Source organism: Anguilla rostrata, chromosome 3, assembly GCF_018555375.3.
Source record: "Anguilla rostrata isolate EN2019 chromosome 3, ASM1855537v3, whole genome shotgun sequence".
NCBI lineage: Eukaryota > Metazoa > Chordata > Actinopteri > Anguilliformes > Anguillidae > Anguilla > Anguilla rostrata.
Window position 1 is genome coordinate 18,406,840 of NC_057935.1, and position 20,776 is coordinate 18,427,615.

Sequence of the window (20,776 nt, forward strand, 5' to 3'; positions counted from 1 at the left end):
GGGCTGGATATTTATTGAAGCAATTTAGGTTGAGTACATTATTCAAGGGGATAACAGGCAGTGCCTCATCTGGGAATTAAGCCTATGCCCAGTTCCCTATACTGTACCATTTTATTATACTGCCACCTCACAAAACCCTTGCCTGTCAGTTATTTGTAGATTGTAGCCTTAGTCTATGGAAGCAGAGGTTGCATGTCAGACAGAACCAGACAGACAATTAAAAAATAATAAAACAGGGCAGTACACTGTAATGCTTTGAGAACTGGGCTTGTAACTCAGCGGTTGGGGGTTAGATTCTCAGTTGGAGTGCTGCAATTGTACCCATGAGCAATGTACTTATTCTGAATTGTTTCAGTAAACATCCAGCTGCATGAATGGATTCTATGTAAAAAAAACACATTCTGTGTAAGTAGCTCTGGATAACTAAGTCTGCTAAAATTCTGAAATGTACTGTAAATGACTGTTTGTTCATGTCAAGGAATTCTCCAGGACTTTTGCATACTGAATTGGAAGTATAAAAGAGCAATGAAATAAAAGATGTCACGTACTTGTAAACTATGATGGCACCCATAGATTTATTCATTTTTAATGACTGAAGGTAATGTTTTTAACAAAAACACAAACACAAAAACATAACCACAGTATTTATTTAATTTAGTTTAGTTAGGTATGTAGTCAAATAACTATACAGTAACTAAAATCTAGTTAATCAGCAAGAAATTTCCAGCTTACAGTTCTGGTGTTTATTCTGATATTACTGTATATTGGTAGCCATTGTTTTAACTTTAGAATATTCTTTCACTGTTTTTGTTGTCAAGACATTTCAGTTTAATAAGCCTTTAAGTGGTTTTTACAACCATGCAAAGCCCAACAAGACTTCAGTCTAGAAGACTTTACACTATAATTAGAGAAAAACCTCGTTCACTGCCCTTTACTGTAATAGAGTTCTGCTTTTCATCGGGCATATTTTATTAAACCATTGTGCCTTCTGGAAGATATATTTGTATGTTCAGTTCTAAAACTGCTCAATGCTTTTTGGGGGACTGGTGAAGTGGCTCAAATAAATCTGGAAACATATTTAAAGCACCAGGGTGTGAATCAATTTGTGGAAATACGCACTACTGGAATGAAAGGGTTTTTTTGTGGTCAGAAAGCATTTAAAAACTTGGTTGCCATAGAGGAGCTGTTGTTTAATTGCAAACAATGCAGCTGGATGTTTAATTGCTGATATACCAGCATTCTGACTCTGTATAAATGCCTTTCTTTTGTGAAAGAAAAAAAACACAAACCATAAAAATTTAACTTGGTATAAAGCAGGGAAAAAACTGACAGCCAGATATTACCTCACAGTCAGGGCTGAGGTTGCAGAAACAGCATTTTTATTGTTTATTACATTTGCATTTGGTGTGTGTGTGTGTGTGTGTGTGTGTGTGTGTGTTTGTGCATGCACGTGTGTGTGCATGTGGACACGTATGCTTATATTAACATGTCCCCCCCCCCCCACCACCCCACACATTGCGTGTATATGCTACAATGTGGCCCCCTTCTGCAAATCTCTGAAAACAATAATACTGTAAAATTATATAAATACGGTTTTTCAAAAACATCTGACTCAGCACAGTATAGGACTACTCTTGTTAGTCTATGCTGCCTGAAGTAGTTTGATCTTTGCTGGAGGGGGGGGGGGAAGAAAAGCAGGGAAAAACTACTCTTTCATCATCACTCATTACTCATATGTAATATTTTTGATGATCTAAAATGCTACCAAGAATGAAGCTTTCAGAGAAGGTATGTTCTCAGTGTGATTAGTCAACATTTATTGTCCAATGAAACATACACTACTACACTACCCCTGACAAATACACTTACATCTACTGTACAGTTCCGTGTGGATAAAAATTTAGCTAAATGTGCTTCAGAGAAATTAGACTGGTTCATATGTAGATTCTTGGTCAAGATCTTTAACAGTTTTAACAATTCTGAAAAAAACCGGTTTCACATTTAATATCTGGTAATGGGCATGTATCTCTGGTATCGTGCAAGTTAATCTCACTCACTAGAAGCAATAATAAATACAATGCTTTCTGTGCCACATTATGGTTTTGGCAGAAGTTTTATAGGGGCACTGCTATAAGTTTGACAGGCGCAACCCTTTGAGTTATTAGAAGAAAAAAATAAAAACAGGGGACCATTGTTTATCAATAAAAAGTGCACTCTACAGCCATTCATTTTGCTTTTCATCCACCAACATTCCTAGAACAGTTCAGGAGAACCAGTTTGGAATCTGAGCTCTTCTGAGCTTATGGATGCCTTTACTAAGCAGACACCAATCTTGAGGAGTGATTACAGTATCAAGTATTTCTGTAAATGTCACCCATTCATACAACAGGATGTTTACTCAAGCAATTTAGGTCAAAGACTTGAATTGCAGAAGGTCAAGAATACAGCACAATCATTAAGTTATAATAACTGAGTTACAGCTTCACCTCCTTGGCCACAGCTATGTTGTACAGATGATGGATAGTGGTGCTTTGTTTAAGTAAATGATTACTTGGCCTGCCATTTCTGTGTATAACACTGGGTCTAAATGACCAGTCAGCGTGGAACTGGTTCTTTTAAAGTTATGCTGACTAAATGTCATATTATCCTACGGAGGTCATTTCAACCATTAATAATGTATAATTGTATTTACCCAAAATTATATTTGTATTTAGGAAGGTCACATTGACATTAACATCTCTTATGCAAGAGAGATCTGACACACACACACACACATGCCTTGGAATGTTACTTTAACGTTCTTCAAATCGATACCATTTCCATGTTTCATATTTGAAACAAACATAACACATATACTTGGTTTTAATGAAATTATTTTTTTTCACGGAAACCAGCTTATGTATTTTACTACATACCTAAAATATCACAACGCATTTTGACAACATGATTTATCATCATACATACTGTGCTAATCTGCAGTTGGAATGGATTTTATGTTACTGACCCGTACGCAGAATATGTCCCAAATGTGTGTGAGAAACATGCTAAAAACAGATGTAGTAAATGAGGTTAACTGACAAAAAAAAAAAAAAAAAAATTTGCAAAGGTACTTCTACACAGAGACTGCAAGTACCATTTACAATGACTCAACTGTTTGACATAAATACAAAAACAGCTATAAAACCCATGCACAGTTTAGAGCAGTAAGAGTGCAGTGCACTCTTAAATCAGGCAATTAAGGAATTAAAGAGCATTTAGACCCATAAAAGGAGGTTTATACATTTTGGCAGTACAGCCTGAAACTGAACAAATCCACTTCTAGACTGCAAATCCCAGATTACCAGTGTTAATTAAGACATGCAGAGGTGATTGTTTTACCCTCAACAATCCTTATAAAAACTCAAATAATCTCTCTTAAATACATTTAAGTCTATACAAACACCTTTTGTGAGAATGATGATGTTTAAACTTATATTGAAATTATGAGTTAATATTCAATAATGCAGCATTTCTTTCCGGAAAATGTAGATATAGCAGCTGTTGCAGTTACAGTACATTGCTTTACTATTTACTATACTGTATGTCCACACTCCAGTATCAAAACTTAGAAATTAATAGCCTTTGTCCTTCCAAAAAATCATCTTGGGATTTATTTTATGATGCTTTTTAAAATAATTGTTTATCATAAGAAATCATGCATCATCCAAAGTTGTAAATGTCTTAAAGTTGCTCAATGTTTTCTTTTCTGCATGTAAATTGTTTTGCGAGGTGTGCCCCACTTCCTTTTATCTCTTTAGACTTTGCAAGATTTTGCAATCCATGTCTTGGCAAGTACTCAAATAAAATTTTCCCCTGTGAACATCTTTGCTTTTAAAAAAAGGTGATATGTCCAGAGCATTAAAAAATGCATTACGTTGGCTTCTTGTAATGTTTGATGCAAAGCCTAGCAGGCAGTTCATGTGGAACTGTTACAAATGGTGCTTGGCCTGGGTGAACACAATTTGAATATTGCCATACCCTGCAGCATCTGTATGTGCTGCCGGGCCAAAGACAGTTTTGTAAGCTCCTGTCAGTCAGATGAGCAATAACTAGTACAACCATGTGTGCTATTTAAAATATTCTGCTTTCTTACATGGAGATTGTGTTAATGGTTTTAATTACTGCAATACTATGTAGTAATAATATGGTTTACTAAAAGTTCATGCTACCCTTACTGTACTACAGACTTACAGTCTGAGGTTTTCCTGGCTTCTCTGAAGCTTTATACTGTACTGCTGGTGCCTCCAGGGCTCCAACATGTTGCATCAAGCCAAGAGTGGTGACTGGAAATAGATGAAACTCAGAAAGTGTTCCTTTCCCCTCACACTGGAATCAAGCGAAATAAATCACTGTTAGATAAACGTGTGCCATGTTTTTCTTCAACCTCTTCTTGTGATGCCATCATAAATTCTCCTTCCTCAATCAATCCAGACAGAACTGGTCTGGGAAAGAGAAGGTAAGTGTTTGTGCTCTGTGAAGCATGTTCAAAAAATATATATAAAATAATAATAATAATTTAAAAATCTACAGCGCTACAGTGGGTAACACTGCAGCCTCACAGCAAAAAGGTCCTTGGTTCAAATCCCAGCCAGGTTAACCACCCCCAATCACCGTTCTCTGAATTTCTTTTTTCAAGAATCAGTTCAGTGTCCTGCTATACAATGCTGGTCTAGTCACCACCTCATTCATCAAATTAAATTTGTTTATATACATATATTAAAATATATTTAAAAAATAATAATAAATAAATAATAATAAATAATAAAAAAATGTATATTATATATATATATATATATATATATAAAGAGGGTCTCCAGGAACAGTTACCTCGGACATTGGACAAAGGCCTGAACATTGAAGGTACCGCAGTATAAAAGTAAGTCAAATAAAATAAGGAGGTGTAGCACCATCTATTGGACAAAGAGAACACAAACAAACATGGTTGCCAGTTTCTTATTTCTGAGAGAAATTGAAAATTTTCGCTTTCTGTGTATACGACGACCAAATGCATATGATTTTCCCGTGTCGGTTTCTGGAGGATACTCACTTCTTACTCAACTGGTTTACAACACAATAACGGGCGACACTTGTTCAGGCATTTTATTTGGCATAATGACGTCATATACAATCGACAAATTAGAAGGAAAGGACCCTATTGCGCATGATTTCGTCGTCCTGAGGAGGAGGGCGAATTTTGGGGTCAGGTTGGAGCAATAGGTGTTTGACATTTTAGGGATAAAATTAATGGCTTTACGGTTTATTCGGTTGTTAATCCCATCGGGTGCAACCGCCTTCAGAGCAGGATCTGCGGTGCCCACGGTAAGACCTCGTTATATGTGCTCTTAAAAATGTTCTTCGTCATTTGGATGGGGTTGGCCTCTGCAGCTTAGCTAACTGGCGATATTAATGCCTGTACAAGGACATCAAAACAAGTAGCTACCCAGTACAGGTTACCCTGGGTTGGTTAGCTACTCCTGTTGCCGGTTAGCCAGCAAGCAAATCATATAGCTAATTGGGCCAAATGAGTCTTCGGTCGGGCCAGCAAATTGTCTTTTTAGGATGTCATAAAGGGTATATTTTTGTGAGTTAACGGTGGTTTTGCTATAGTTAGCAGTCGATAGGTAGATTAGGAAGGTACCTTCGTTCAAAACGATTGACTAGCTAGATGCCACAATGCATCACACTGACAACTGCATTTCACTAACGATGTAATTCTAAACGAGCTTGTTTTGAGATGGCTAACGTTAGTTGATATGTATGGGTGATTTTCACTGGTCTATATGTGGTCTATATGTTCCTATCACCTATCGCGGATTCACGTGAAGGGTTGGCGCAGAACACAGACGTTGTGTTGAAAGTGCTGCGAGGGTAACGCCGTTAGATTCGCTTGCAGTCATATCTGTCCATAAAGCAAATAAAAATGTAGTCATGTCAGATGATAATAATTAGTAGATTAACGGTCAGAAGAAATTTTACGACAACGTCAGCTGTTTAGTTGGCCATCTAGCACGCTAGTCGGTGGTATCTGACACTGCGAACTAACGTGTGACAAAGCAAAATAATAATAACCGAACAACCAACCTTGTTTGTGCGTTCTTTGTAAAGCTGGTATTTGCCTATCCTAGTATGTCACGTTTCGTGTAACCAGTTATGTACTGGAATAACCAATGGCTCATGCAATGGCTGCTAACCTGCTATATGTTTCGGCTGTCTTCCAGTCCAGGATCCACTCTGGCGTCCCCAGCAACCTGCAGTATGGGTGGTGGGCTTACGTACTGGGTGAGAGGACCACCCCCAGGTTCAACAAGAACAGCAAGATCATCACCGTCGATGGCAATCTAGCTTCAGGGAAAGGGGCTCTAGCGCAAAAGCTGGCTGACAGGCTGGGTAAATACCAACATACAACAGTTAATGAAGAAGTTAATAAGTCCTCCTGTTACTGTTTGCTGATTTAGAGATGGTAATAAAACTGCTGTTGCATACCCTTTTCAGCCACTCCAGGTCTTACTAGAAATAGGTGAGCATACCAGTGGACTGTTTCGATTTCAAACACAAACCTGGAGTCACTCAAAATGTTGGGCATCGGGAGCTACTTACATCCCTGTGAATCACTGATTGCTTTGTTTTGAACATTTTCAGCGTTGTTACGCGCTCAACAGTTGCCATCTGCTGGTACACGTTTTAATCTGTCTTGTATATATCCATGTGTCTGTTCAGTTTGCACTTAAAACGATCGATACCTTGCTATCGATACAGGGATGCTGTACGTGTCTGAGCCCGACATTCACTACCTGGACAAAATGACGGGAGAGAAAGAGCTGCTTGACTCACGCTTCAACGGGAACTGCAGCCTTGAGAAGTTCTACACCGACCCCATGTCCGCAGACGGGAACTCGTACCGGCTACAGTCCTGGATGTACCATGTCCGGACCCTGCACTACGCTGATGCAATTGAGCACTTGCTCACCACAGGTAGAAAAGCAGTAGCACGTCGTGCAGGAGCAACTGAGACTGAGCTTGTAAGATGGAGGGTTAGCGCTTCATTGGAAATGTACTGTAATTACAGGATCTGATGTTTTTGAAAATGTTTTGTGCGGATTCCAAGGTAAATTCGCGGAAAGCTTTGAGCCATTCATGTTATGTTTAAATACAGTTCGCTTGTGGTTTAAGTGCAGATTCTCAGCTTTTATTAAAGGGTGTTATTATACGTTTTGGTTTCTCCTTGTAGAATTGACAACACTTTTTATAAATAACCCATTTCAGGGCACAGTAACATTTGGGACATATTCATGTTTTGTACATGAAAGTAGTCATGTTTAGTACATTGTCGCATATCCTTTGCTTTCAATGACGTCTTGAAGTCTGTGACCCATAGACATCACCAGGGGCTGAGTAGCTTCTCTAGTGATGCTCTGCCAAGCCTGCAGCCATCTTCAGGTTGTGCTTGTCAACACTCCCACCACCATGTTTAACCGATGGGTTAAACAAGTCAATCTTGGTCTCATCTGTCCACAAGATCTTTTTCTAGTACTCTGCCGGTTGTTGTAGGTACTTCTTGGCAAACTGTAACTTGGCCGTCCTGTTTTTGCATCTTCCTGTTTGTGATGTCTTCTGTAAACAGTAGTCACTGACACATTCACACCTGCCTCCTGAAGAGAGTTTCTGATCTGTCAGACAGGTGTCTGGGAGCTTTTCTTAATTACGGTGAGAATTCTTCAGTCCTTGTCTGGAGAGGTCTTCTGTAGCCTACCAGGCCCTTTGCAATTGCCAAGCTCTTATTCTTTTCTTAATGATGTTCCAAACAGTTGAAGTGTAAGGTTTGGCCTATGTCTCTGACTTAATTATTTTATTTCTCAGCTTGTTGTATCTCAAGCCAATAACAGTCTTGAAAGGCAGTCTAAAGCCTAGAATCAAGACTTGGTACTGAAAGCTCTTAAACCTGTACTGAGTAAACAATTGACCACACCTGACTAATCAGAAACCTGTTCCAATATTATCATGCCCTGAAAAGGGGAGTGTATAAAAATTTCTGTAATGTCTACATGGTGAAACCAAAGTGTATAAAAGTACCATTTAATGGAAGCTGAGAATCTGCACTTTAGCCACATATGAATTGGTTACAAATCTTAAATTGTGGAGTACAGAGTGAAATAAAAAAGTCTGTCCCAAACGTTATGGTGCTCATTGTAAATATGCCATACCAATCATCCATTGACCGGAACAAGTTAATGTACCAAACCTTTACAAAATTCTCCACTCTTTGGTTCACACAGGTCAAGGAGTAATCATGGAGCGATCCCCATACAGTGACATGGTTTTCTTGGAGGCAATGGCCAATCGAGGCTACATCCGGAAGCAGTGTGAGTGAGGGCTGCGCGGGTGGAGGAGGGCGAATGATGAGGTTACAGGTGGAGCAGCCATTAATGGTTGCTGAGTGAAACCCAAAGCTATTCATGAAGAATTAATCTCTGTGTACATTATATAGAGGAACAGGAACTCCACACCATACACATAAAGAGCGATAGAGATGAATTTACCTCTGTACATTATGTAGGGAACAGATTCTATACCATTTGCAGAGATTTACTCCCTTTTGTCTTTTATTTTCTATAGGTGTGGACCACTACAATGAAATCAAAAACATCAGTATCTGTGAGTTCCTGCCCCCTCACCTGGTCATCTATGTGGACGTCCCGGCTGAGGACGTACAGAAGAAAATTAAGCAGACGGGCAAGGTGGGTCACATGCTGGTTCCCCAGGGGTGGCAAGAGTGGTGGGATTTGTGAACTCGCACCCCTGTACCTCTTCACTTAGTGCTGTTGCTGAATGTACTGGGGGATGTGTGACCAGCGAAGAAATGCTGTCTGCACTGAACAGTTCACCAGCCTGTTCCACACTCACGCCCTTGTTTCAGAAGTCTTGTGACTAGAGTTGGTTGTTATTAAATGAAATGCACTTTTTTGTACGTCGCTTTGGATAAAAGCGTCTGCCAAATGAATGTAATGTAATGTAATGTAATGTAATGTGTTATGCAGATTCAGTCTGTTAGCGTGGCATTGCACTTAGAGAGCTGAACTGGTATCACAGATGCCGCAGGTTCGGTTCCCATGTCCCATGGTTCCTAACTGGGCTTGCCTCAGCGTTTCAGCTGATTGAGATCACAACACCCATTCATTGCACACCAGCGGTTCTCGCTCGGTCGATTGGGGTGCCCGCAATTTTGCCTGTCCCATGTGCCTCTTCCACTGTCTACATATCTGCATGGGCCTAACTCGCAAACTGCGGTTTGTTAAGAAGTGGCAGCATGATGTCTGCGTTCTCCCAAATGGACAGCGGAGGTTTCCGTGAGCATCGGGTCGTCAGCAGGTTTGGGCATTCCAAATTGGGGAGAAAAGGGGGCAACGTCAGAACAATGGCTGCTGAGAGGTTGTTATATTAGAACATTTTGAAATTGTTATCTGCCTGTCTTGTTCCATATCCTCTTCTTTTGGAAATGGACCTTGATAAGTTTATCATGTGTCAAAGTTGTTTAGTTGGTGCGTTAGAGGGGAACATCTGGAAGATCAGCATACAGCTCCTTCCAAACGGTCAGGAATCTTTAAGGGCAGTACAGTGGGAAAGCAAACTCAGGGAAAGTGTTTGCTTGGACACATCAGGCGTTTGTTCACTAGCCGTTTAGGGCTGTTGTGCCTGTGTCCAACTGAGAGCTTTGGAGCGAGAAGCTGGGGAAAGGGGGAAACCATAGTTGGTTTCTTTTTTTTTTTTTAAATAATAAAATTCCAAGCTGGGCTCGCTTCCCCACAAGTTTAAGGTCCTCTTAAATGGGGAATTCAGGAGAAAATGTGATTAAAAATGACATTATTAAATGGGACCATCTGATAGAAAATCTGAAAATTCCGAATGAGTTACACCAGTGCATATTTTGGCAACGTAGCCTGCGTGAGGGTGTAGTCTGCTGGGGTTTTTTTTTTTTTTTTAGATGGGGCCCCGTAATCAGCCAATTGACCGATCGTCAGGAGTAATGCAATCATTTTCTCAAGTTTTCACGTTGGAGGACGTTCAAAGAAAGGGGAAGTTTCCGTTTGGGGAGTCGAATTCTTTAGCTACCGCTCGCCGAAACGCGGGGACCGGGGTCCCTGCCGTCCTGTTTACCGGGCGGTGTCTCGCGGTCACCACTGGGCTGCCCCGCGTCACTCACGAACGCGTTCAAAAAAAAGCGTCTCGTGCTCTGCTTCTCACTGCTGTCCTGAATTCCTGCTTACCTCTGAGGGCTGGCCGGCGTGTTCCCGTAATTAGCAGCAGATGTGTGTGTGCGTGTGTGTGTATGTGCGTGTGTGTGTGCGTGTGTGTGTGTGTGTGTGTACACAAATGAACGTGTTTGTGCTTGTGTGTATTTGTTTGTGTGTGTGCGTGTGTGTGTGTATACAAATGAACGTGCCTGCATTGCGATGTTTGCCTGTGTGCATGACTGTGTGTTTGCGCGCGTGCCTGTGCGTGCGTGTGTGCATGGTTATTGTTTGCGCAGAAGAGCGGGAAAGTCTGGTTAAACTTGGACCCATTGGAAACTTAGGGCTTTTTTTCCACAGCCTCGTACAAGTGTTTTTGACTGTGGACGATGAGTCACACGCTCGGATTTTTGGATCCACCGATCTCCCGACGGGCACGAGACCTTTACCGGGAAGATTCCGCCTCGTTCCCGTTTGCGCCGCTACGAGGCCCCCCCCCCCCCCCCCCCCACAGCACACGGGAGACGGAGCGGGGCCGACCGAGGCCTCCTCCCTGCTTTGGGCCGCAGTGCTGAATGCGCGTTGTTCTAATTTTAGAGAGATTTTTTCGCTACCTCACTATACCCCGGCCCCCGCTTTCAGTTACAATATAGGCCTCTCTTCAATCTCTAAGATCGTTTTGTCAACCAACACTTTTTTTCAAAAATCTAACGGGACAGCTTGGCTTATGGCAAAGCTCTTATAAGAAACGTGCCCAGAGGTGTAGCAAGAACACCTTTTTTTATTTGTTTAGTTTATTTCATTTGGTTTATTTCTGTGTGTGTGTTTGTGCTGTGCGTTACACTAATAAAAACCGCTGCAGTGAATGAAGTCTATTGCTACTCCTGTCTAGGCCTACCTGCAGAATGTCCCTTTGGCCTATCTGAAGAGCATCGAGGACGCCTACAAGAAGTCCTTCCTTCCCAAAATCAGGTAAGAGGGAGGGGGGAGGGGGTATCTGTCTCCTTTAAGGTCTAATCCCATTTGGATGTTGGCCGGTCGAGGTTAGGGCAGCGGAGGAACTCCCCGCCTCAGGTCTTGCACCTTTAAAAGCCTTCAAGCAGCTTCAAAGTGGGAGCTGGCCACCTCCCACCTTCCCTCCTTCCCTCCCTCTATGCAATAACAAACCCCTGCCCCGCCCTCTCGATCTATATTTCTAAATTTTCACACAAAAAAATTGAAAATGTCCACTAAAACTTGAATTCAAAAAACATAAGTTAACTATTACTTTCAAGGGTCTTTCTTTTCAGAGCATATTAATTACTGTGTGGACATATTTGCATTTGAGATGGTGTTTGAGTTTCCATGTTCTGGGAGCCTGGAAATTGGATGCTGTATTTGTTAGTTCTGAAAGAGTGACTCAACTGCCAGTCTCAGTGCAAATTGTGTACACACTGTAACAGCACAATTTTCCCATTAAGCTCTTGTAAGTTGATGCAGATAGTGCATATACCAGAAAGGCACACTCAAAGTCACACAGCAACTTTGCCACAACACTGTTGCAAAACACAGTGCCTGAACATAACATTTGTTGAAGGGGTTTTGTGGGTTCAGTGCCAGTGCTAGTTGACGTTCCCTTTGCACAACACTGTCTTTTCATTCCCCAGTGAGCACTGTGAGGTACTGGCCTATGATGCAGTTCAAGCACAGGATATTGAGAAGGTGAGTCAACCAAAGTACTGTACAAGCTGTGGAGTATTGCCTCTGATTCTCTTTGCTCACTTGGTTTATCCAAAACCCTTTTTATTGAAAGTGATGCTGCAGTATATGGCAATATAAGGTGAATGATCATGTCAGTAAAAGTTGCAGTGTTTCCTGTTTGCTTTTACAGTCATTTAATCAGGAAACATTCCTGAAAACTGTCAATGTAAGCATATTAAAGTAATTTGACTGTTAATTACTATAATTAAAAAAGCAATGTTTTTAGTTAGCGTGGTTAATCGCCTTTGCCTGGACATCGCTGTTAGATCCATTATTTTAAAGTGGGGCAAATGAACTGACACACAAATGATTCTACAATTTTGCTTCTCAGACCACACAACCATAATTTTCCATGTAATTTTCCTCCTTGCACAATTCAAACTCAAGACATTTCCAAGGCCACAAGCATAACCAGGTATAAATGTGCTGTGCGTTCTGGGAGTTGTAGTTTTAGTACTTTGCAGCCAGTTGTCTACAGAGGCAGTAGAACGGTTTGTGGGTCACATTGGGCAGAGCTAACTTGATTCGCCAACACAAGTGAGGTAATCAGCAGAACCTCTCAGCTGCTAGAAAATGGCTGTGCACGTCACTGTGAGGAAGTCTCTTCAGTTCACTGTTGCAGACTGTTGAACAGCTGGGAAACATCCAGGGAACAGTTATTTTAGTGATTTTTACTTGCCCTCAATATCTGGATTGGCTGCCCATTCCAAGTCGGAACAGAGTAGATTGACTTCTGCACATCTGCCAGCCTTTTTTTAATGGAAAGGGCTAAATGTGCCTAGCCAAGGCTTTGATTCTCAGCCGAACAGTTTTTCTTCTGATTAATTCCTGAAAACATTTTAGGATGTAAACGTAGGGCCTTTGAGCTACTATTAGTAGGTTTAATGATGCATTTGTTTTACTGTTGTGGTAAATGTTTTTAATTAAGCTATTTAGAAATCCATGTTTTTTTTAATCATGATTTTTTTTTTTGTAAAACTTACCTCAGGTCTCCCTGAGTAATCTTTTCAGTTCTTTTCTGGTCATCAGGGTATAAGGCTCTAGGGAATTGGCACAGCACTTTTTTTATTGTGAATTTAAACCAAAAATAAAGCACGTCTGTTGGTCATTTATCAGTACATACATACATACATGGGACCAGGTGTAGTCGGGACACGGAACGCCATAAACTACTTTCTTGGGTGACCAGGCGACAAACCACCACCCAAGCAGATCCGGATCCAGAGATCTGCGGGCCCATTTTGGGCCCTTAAGGGCCAACCCATCCACAGCCTGTTATTCTTAGCACTGGTTCTGAGGGCCTGGAGTTCTCTCCCTTGGCAGGCGGAGGTCTTGTTCATCTGCAGCTGATTATGGGTGTGCCCCCCCCTCCCTCCTTCCCAACACTCGCATGACGAATGGTCTGGCTGACTCAAACTAGCATGGAAACCGATGTCCCCCCCCACCCAAACACACACCTCACACCCCGGGAAAAAATGTGCAAACTCATGTCCAGGCAGTTTAGCAATTACAAATTAAAAAGGAGCTGGCTTCAGACGAAAGGTTCCAGCTCTGGGTTACAGTCATGGCTCTGCGTCTGCGTGTTTGTGCAGTAGCAGACAGGCGGTTCTCCGTCGCGCGATCACCACCTTCAGCGTTCTCGGGTGTTTCGTTCCTCTCCAGGTGGTGGAAGACATAGAGTACCTGAAGTTTGAAAAGGGACCATGGCCAGAGCAGGATGATGTCTCCTTCCACCACTTGCGAATGCTGTGAGTATCTTCGGATGAACTGTGGGGAAACCTGGTCCCGTCTCGCGTCCCTGTGCTTGCGGGCACCATTTAGTCTTTCTTCAGTTACCAATTTACTCCGGTTTATCTGGCGTAACTGGCATAGAAACGTGGTTTTACATCTCCTTGCATCATGTCGATGCATCTGGCAGGTTCCCTCAAGGTCGAAAGATGCCTCCAATGGGGGGAAAAAAAACCTTACCGTATGCAGCTTTCTGTAGAACTTCCTGTTTGTGCACCCCCCCCGTTTTTTCAGTACGTTCTTCTCTTCCCCCCCCAAAAGCTGCAGATGAGTTTGGGAGTTAACTTGCGTTCATGACCCCTCTCGTAACGGGCCCCGTGCTCCTCCAGGTCGACTTTACCACACGTACAGACTCTGAGTTGACTCTGAGCCCGTGCGTTTCAGTGGCTGCCTTTATAGCTCCTAACTGGTAAAATATTGTTTCTGGAAGGAGGGCAGGAAGCCCCTCCCCTCCGCACCTGATTCCAATTCTATACACCTTAGTAGGGAGCGGATGATTGACAGGCGTGCTTGACTAAAATGATGTTGATCAACCATCAAATTGTGCTGGGCGGTCGTGTGGTCGGCGTTCCGGCTGAGGCGTGCGTTTTCCTTGGCACGACGTTTGCTGGCGCTCCGCCGGGCCCGGGTTTGAATTCAACTCTCCGGATCGAGCGGATCAGAAGACGGACCCGGCGAGACGGGACTCAGATGGAGGCGGGGTCGGTATATAACCCGAAGCGGGGCGGAGGTGCTTGTGTTGGGACGCGCCCCGGGCCCGAGCACGATGAATCACGCCGCCCTGCCTCCCTCCCCCGCTCCACGCAACCAGAGACGCGTCCAGTTCCTTCAGCGTTCAAAGAGGTCGGGGAGATTAATGGGCCACTTTGCAGACTGAATAATGGCTGGAGCTGAGTCGTCTCAGATCGTTCATATTGAAGCTATTTGGGCTTTGGAGGGAGGAGAAACAAGCTCGCGTTTCTTAACCAAACTTCTCCCTCTCGGAGGCCTGGACTCCTCGGCCATAAATTCCCCGATCAATGCTTTTGTCACGGTCCTGGAATTTTCTGTTCCTTTTCGGCTATTGGCTGGTGAGATGATGAAATTATTCCTACATGATGCTGCGCGATGCTGACCTCGGCTGACCCGCCGCTGTCGGTTTTGGAAGTCGCGCGACACGCACTGCTGCGTTTCGGAGTTCACACTTTCTCCCGACAGGACAGATTGAGCCACATATGGACTCGGGGAGCTGCGAGGCCTCAGTGCGACTGTGCAATTTTAAGCGATTGCTCACTTTCTGGGTGTTTCTTGGTACCGTTTCAGTTTTAGTGCGTGTGTTCAATTTGGCTCAGACGGTTATGTGCAGTGACAGTAAATGAATATTTACAGAAGTTGCAGATTTTTATTGGAGAAAGTGTTTCTGTACAAGTTATATTTTGGAATTGCTTGAAGGTCAGAGAAAGTGAACTATCCCTTTAACTATCCCTCTCTCTCTCTCTTTCTCTCTCTCTCTCTCTCTCTCTCTCTCCAGGGTTGAAGACAAGCAGAAGGTTGCTGACCTCACATGCATCCCTCACTTCCTGCCCGAAGTGACTATTGGAGCTCACGAATACGACGAGACCTACTACGCCTACAAGTCGGTACGTCTCTCCCGTCCCGCACTGGGCAGGCTAAAGAGAGCAGCGCAAAGTGCTCGTGTTTCCTATCGCGGGACGGCCATGATGGCAAAGGGGTGGTTAGGGCAGCCAGTGGCTGTGGGTTAACCCCCCCACCCCCCAGACCGGTCCAGACTTCCCCCAGTCAGACGGCGCCCTTGAATGGGTGCGCGATGGAAATCATAGAGGTCCTCCTTTGGGTTTCTTTGCAAGCAGAATTCGGAGAGACGGGCGGGAGGGGAGAGGGGGATGGGTGGTGCGATTGAGGCAAGCTTTTCTCATTAGTGTCATTCGCTGCACGCCCGCCCATAGTCTTCCTTCAGCTGAAACCCTGTTTTCAGTTTCACGCACTGATACCTACTCGCAAATTATCTGTGATGCGGTATGCGTGCTTTTCCACACTTCAGCTTTTACCTGCATGCTCATTTAAGTGTACAACAATAAAAAAAACCTAAACGATCACTCTTTTTGACATTTATATGGTATTTGAACTATTAACGTACATTTGAACAGTGTAAGGAATCCCAGTATAATGTCAGGCAGTTGGCCTTGCTGATGACTGGTTCCAACGGTCCTCTCTCTGTCAGCTCCAACCCGTGTGCCAAATGCTCTGTGAGGCTGCAACTTAATCAGGGCGGGTATATAATATTAATAACGCCTATCGCTTGTGGCTCAGTTTTTGTGAAGCCCTTCTTTTGAAATTGGGGTTGGGGTAGGGTTTGGGGGCTTGGAAGGATATAGACTGAAGGGAGGGGGGGTGGTGTTGGCGGGAGAGCGGGTTTGTTCCCTTGCCCTGCTAATCAGGCTGTTTTTAGTTTCTTGTTGTAGCCGGTGTTCTGATTGGCTGTGTGCGGAACCTGGGCCTTATCAGGGCAAATACTGGGGCGTGTAGTGAGCTCACAGCCGTGAAGGGGAGCCGAGGCTCCCTGGTCCCAGCCCACCCCCCTACGAGGGACACACCCTCTCAATCTGTGTCCCTGCAGAGCACAGACATGACCCACCCCCTCCCCACCCACAGGTTTTAATTCATTAGAAGCAGAGAAGGACTGCTTTAATTGATGTAAATCCGAAGGAAATCCAAAGTCAGCGATTCAAAGGAGGTGAATTCTTTTCAAAGGAAGTCAACCATGCAGCGCCGTCCCCTTTAAGACCCAGTTTCTCTTTAGGGCGCGTGATTATTTTTATGTGATCGTGTATTAGCACAGCTGATCCGGAACACTGCTGCTTGCCTGGTGTTCGGCCCTGCGGAATTCAGCTGTGACGCTCAGTTTGTGCCCACCCCGGCTGCCCTCGTACGGTTCAGATCACTTACGCTGGCATACCGGGCCGCTGATGGTACCGGCCCACCCGATGAACCCTTTCCTCCCAACATTCGTGCCTTTGGATCCTGTGTTTTCAACAGGTCCGTGGACCCCTGGAGGTCCTTGAAGATAAGGGGGTCCCTGGCCAGACTGGAGGTGCAATGAGTATATATAGATTTGGGAAAACATTTCAATAGATAAAAATCTTATTTAAAATATAACCCTTTTTAATTTATATTGGGGGTCCACTGAAAGCCTTTGGGCCTAGGGGAGGGGTTCCTGGATCAGAAAAAGCTGAGAACCACTGCTTTAGGTCATCATTCTTCATGGTGGCGGCAGCGTAGTATAATGGCTAAGGAGTTGGTCTTGTAACCTAAAGGTCGCCATTGTACCCTTGAGCGAGGTGCTTAATCTGCATTGCTCCAGTATATATTCAGCTGTATAATTGGATACAATGTAAGTTGCTCTGGATAAGAGCGTCTGCTAAATGCCTGTAAACAGTGGCACCGGTTTGATCGTAACTTTGCCTGTCTTTAGCTCTGGTGCCTGTTGCTTGGAGTGTTAAATCGCTTTGGCTGAAAATGTCTGCCAAATGGCTAGTTGCAGTTTGCCTTTTGGATTATTCCGTGACTTTGTTTGAGAAAGATGAGCTCTGGCTTACTCGGGGCCTAGCCCAGCCGCCCCCCCGCCTCCCCGCCTCCCCTGGTCTCTGGTCCAGGGTTCGATGAGGCAGAGCCGAGCGGGTGGTCCTTCCTCACTTACTTACGGGAAAAGCACTTGGCCGCCGTCGCCAGATAGCCGAGTGCGGAAAAAGCGGGCGCCCCGCCTGCCAGGGAATTCCAGCGGCGGAGCCTGCCCAGCGGCCGAACCGGAGACGACTCGGTAACCCCGCGCGCCGGTGGCGTGCGGCGGGAGATCTCGGCGAAGCCTTTCATCGGAGACGAGAGCCGCCGCGCTCTCGCCGAACATCCTTATTTATGGACCGTAAGAAACGGAACGACACGATTGGCTATTTAAAGAATTTACTTTTCCCAGCAGGCCAGGACCACTCCTGGAACGGTGCGAGTGGAAAACCTGAAGCAGACTGCAGGCTTTCATTTATTATTTTTTTGTTTGTTTTCCAGCATTGAAACGCAGCAACGGTCCTCCAGCAGATTCAGATACCTCTGAGGCGTAGGGCTTGTGTTCCTTACAGTGCTGTTATGGCAGCATTAGCGCAGTGTAGCCTTGAGGTTATCACTTTTATTGTTGTTTTTCATGTATTTGTATTTTTCATTGTGTCAAATGATGCGTAAACGGTAGCATGTAATCAGCTGGGGTGGGCTCCAACTGAGGGAGTCGGGTGCCGACTATGACGGAGGGAATCTCTGTAGAGGAGAATCTGGATTTTAGCCCAGTATCCATGCATGGTATCTCCCAAAATATGAACCCTCATATTGCCGAAACCCCTGCCAAAAAAGCTATTCATCGCCAACTGGTCTATTGACTGTGAGGAGCTGTGAAATTTTTAGCGACTGCTTCGGTCACAGTGGATAAATTCTCATAAACCATCCAGTCCATACTGCATACATACATGTATGCACACGCACACACACACACACGCACACACAGTGAACTCCATAATGTTTGTGACAAAGACATTTTTTTTTCTTGATTTGGCTCTATACTGCAAAATTTCTCATTTGTAATCAAAAAATTCAAATGTGGTCAAAGTTTAAACATAGCTCCCCATTTCAGGTCACCATAATGTTTGCGACATATTATTGTTATGTAAATGAGTCATACTTAGTACTTTGTCGCATATCCTTTGCATGCAGTGACTGCTTGAAGCCTGTGACCCAAAAACATCACCAGGTGCTGAGTATCCTCTCTGGTGATGCTCTGCCAGGCCTGCACTGCAGCCACCCATATCTTCTGCTTGTTTCGAGGGCTAGTAGCCATAAGTTGTACCCTCAGCGTATGTATCGCACTTGGCTTTGAAAAACTCCTTTGTTGCAACACACCTGACTATGCAGAAACGCCTGTGAAGTCATTGGTCCCAAACATTATTGTACTCTGAAGTGGGGGAGCTGTGTATAAAAAACAGTGTAATATCTACATGGTGAAAACAAAATGTATTAAAATGTTAATAAACGCTGGGAATCTTCACTTAAACCACGTGAATTGTTTGATTAAAATTGTGACGTAAAGAGCCAATTCAAGAAATAAATATGTCTTCGTCCCAAATATTATGGAGCTCATTGTATATCAGGAGTATCAAAGTTAATGCACACGATTAATAAAATTAATGCATTACATTTCTCTGCCTAAAGTTTTTTTTTTTTTACATTTTTTTATTTCTTTTTAAAACCACAGGTAGCCTAATGCTTTTGGCCTGTACCGTATATATAATTATTTTATTGACCTGACAGGACTGTTGAGTTACGGAGAGTTGAAATGGCTACAAACGGTCTAATTCTGAAACTCGCTTTCTCCTCATTACTTTCTTGTCAGTTGCACGTGTAGGCCTTCACGTTCCAGAATACAAATGGGTTTTCACACGTTTTTTTTTTTTTTTTCCGTCGGCGATATCGTAGCGGCGACGGCAGTCGGAGGATAAAGCGTGCCCCGAATTGTGACGCGCGGGACGCGTCGACACCGCTTCACGCCACAAATCAGCCGGGAAGGAGCTCCGCCGCGCCCTAAATCAACCCCGCTCCTCGTAATTCAGCCGGGGCCTCTGGCAGACGCGGCTCTCGGGCCTTCGAGCAGATGTTCATTCCGTTTTTATCGCTCGAAAATAAAACGGACGCCGGCGATAAATCCTTCTGCGGCGAGCCCCTCGCTCTCTCTCCGAGCGGCGGTAAGGGTGAAGCCCATTGATTGGGGAGCGGGGGGGGTCAGCAGCTGATGCCCGGTGATTTTAAGGCTCTGACCTCCATGCCCGCTGCGGTCCACGGCACCCGCAGTACCGGCCGTCCTGTCCGTCAGCCGCACCTGGTTCATGGCCGTGTTCAGCGATGTGGGCTAGATGCATGGTCTTTAGCCTGTCGGGGGAAAATGAATCTGAATGTTCAAGCCTCCGTTGGGCCCCAATGCTGAATTCTGTTTTCTGTCCTGTCTGCAGCTCCCAGGAAAGCAGTACGCTCCCGGTTACAATGAGGACGTCGGGGACAAGAACATCTGGCTGAAGTGAAACGCAGATGAAACACCTGCACCAGGACAGCACAGGGGCATGGCCGCCATCTTTAAATAAATCCACTTACCAAACAACAACAATTGTGGGAAAGCTGCTTTGGGTCCTTGGTTGGAGCCAAGCAGGTTTTCCTTTCCTCTGATCCTGTTCTATGTGTTAACAAATAAGTTATATCTCATTGATTGTGCGCTTAAAAGAAATATAAAACTTTATTAAAAAATGAAATGTTGTGTCCTTGAAATTAATCAATTCAGCTGATTTTCGAGGCTGGGGGAGCCACCAAGGATTTGAGAAATGAGGTCTAATGGTTTTCTTATTTTAAAATCGAGGATAATGGAGTTGGACTAGGGGTTGTGGACATTTGTGAACTCAAAATGTCCTTCCTTTACCATGTGCTGTCCCACTTCAATTTAATTTCAACTTGGAATAAAACATTAATGACAATGTAATTTAAACAACAGAGGAACCCGGTTTGACCTAGACTTTCTGCTAAAAATGGTGGAGTATTCTGATTTACGAGTTTAATTGCAGTGACCCCGATTGTGTGGGAAGTGACATATGTTAGATGAGAACAAAAAAAAAAGTGTAGCTTTTTTCTCATAGTTTTGTCCCTGCTGGCATCGTGCAGGACATTTTGTTGAAGTTCTGTAGTCTTGGCTTCTGCCTCATCTCAGACGTGCCAGCGTGTCCAGAAGAATCATATTAAAAATGTACGCTGGGTTCCCTTTAGTCACGAAAAATTGGTTCGGATATTAAATCATTCTCAGCGCTGCGCATACTTGCGATAATGGAATCCTGAGTGAGATCCAGAGGGTGTCGCGTTGCCGTGTAACAATCGCCCGAACAACTGTGGATAGACCTTTTATTGACTGA

At 43.9% G+C, this 20,776-nt stretch overlaps 1 protein-coding gene across 1 annotated transcript; it reads left to right on the forward strand.

Moving 5' to 3' along the window:
- The first annotated feature begins 5,190 nt into the window (after window positions 1-5,190).
- ndufa10 (NADH:ubiquinone oxidoreductase subunit A10) lies at window positions 5,191-20,128 on the forward strand. The gene is made up of 10 exons (XM_064326633.1): window positions 5,191-5,358; window positions 6,258-6,426; window positions 6,796-7,011; window positions 8,313-8,399; window positions 8,653-8,774; window positions 11,158-11,237; window positions 11,912-11,966; window positions 13,668-13,753; window positions 15,304-15,412; window positions 19,835-20,128. Exons 1-10 carry the CDS (start codon window positions 5,284-5,286, stop codon window positions 19,901-19,903), a joined length of 1,068 nt encoding a protein of 355 aa, XP_064182703.1. The 5' UTR covers window positions 5,191-5,283; the 3' UTR covers window positions 19,904-20,128.
- Window positions 20,129-20,776: the final 648 nt, after the last annotated feature.

Coding starts and splice junctions, on each gene's coding strand:
- ndufa10 (XM_064326633.1), top strand. CDS start 5,284: ATGGCTTTACGGTTTATTCGGTTGTTAATCCCATCGGGTGCAACCGCC. Junction 5,359..6,257: donor CAGGATCTGCGGTGCCCACG/GTAAGACCTCGT, acceptor GCTGTCTTCCAG/TCCAGGATCCACTCTGGCGT. Junction 11,238..11,911: donor TCCTTCCTTCCCAAAATCAG/GTAAGAGGGAGG, acceptor TTCATTCCCCAG/TGAGCACTGTGAGGTACTGG.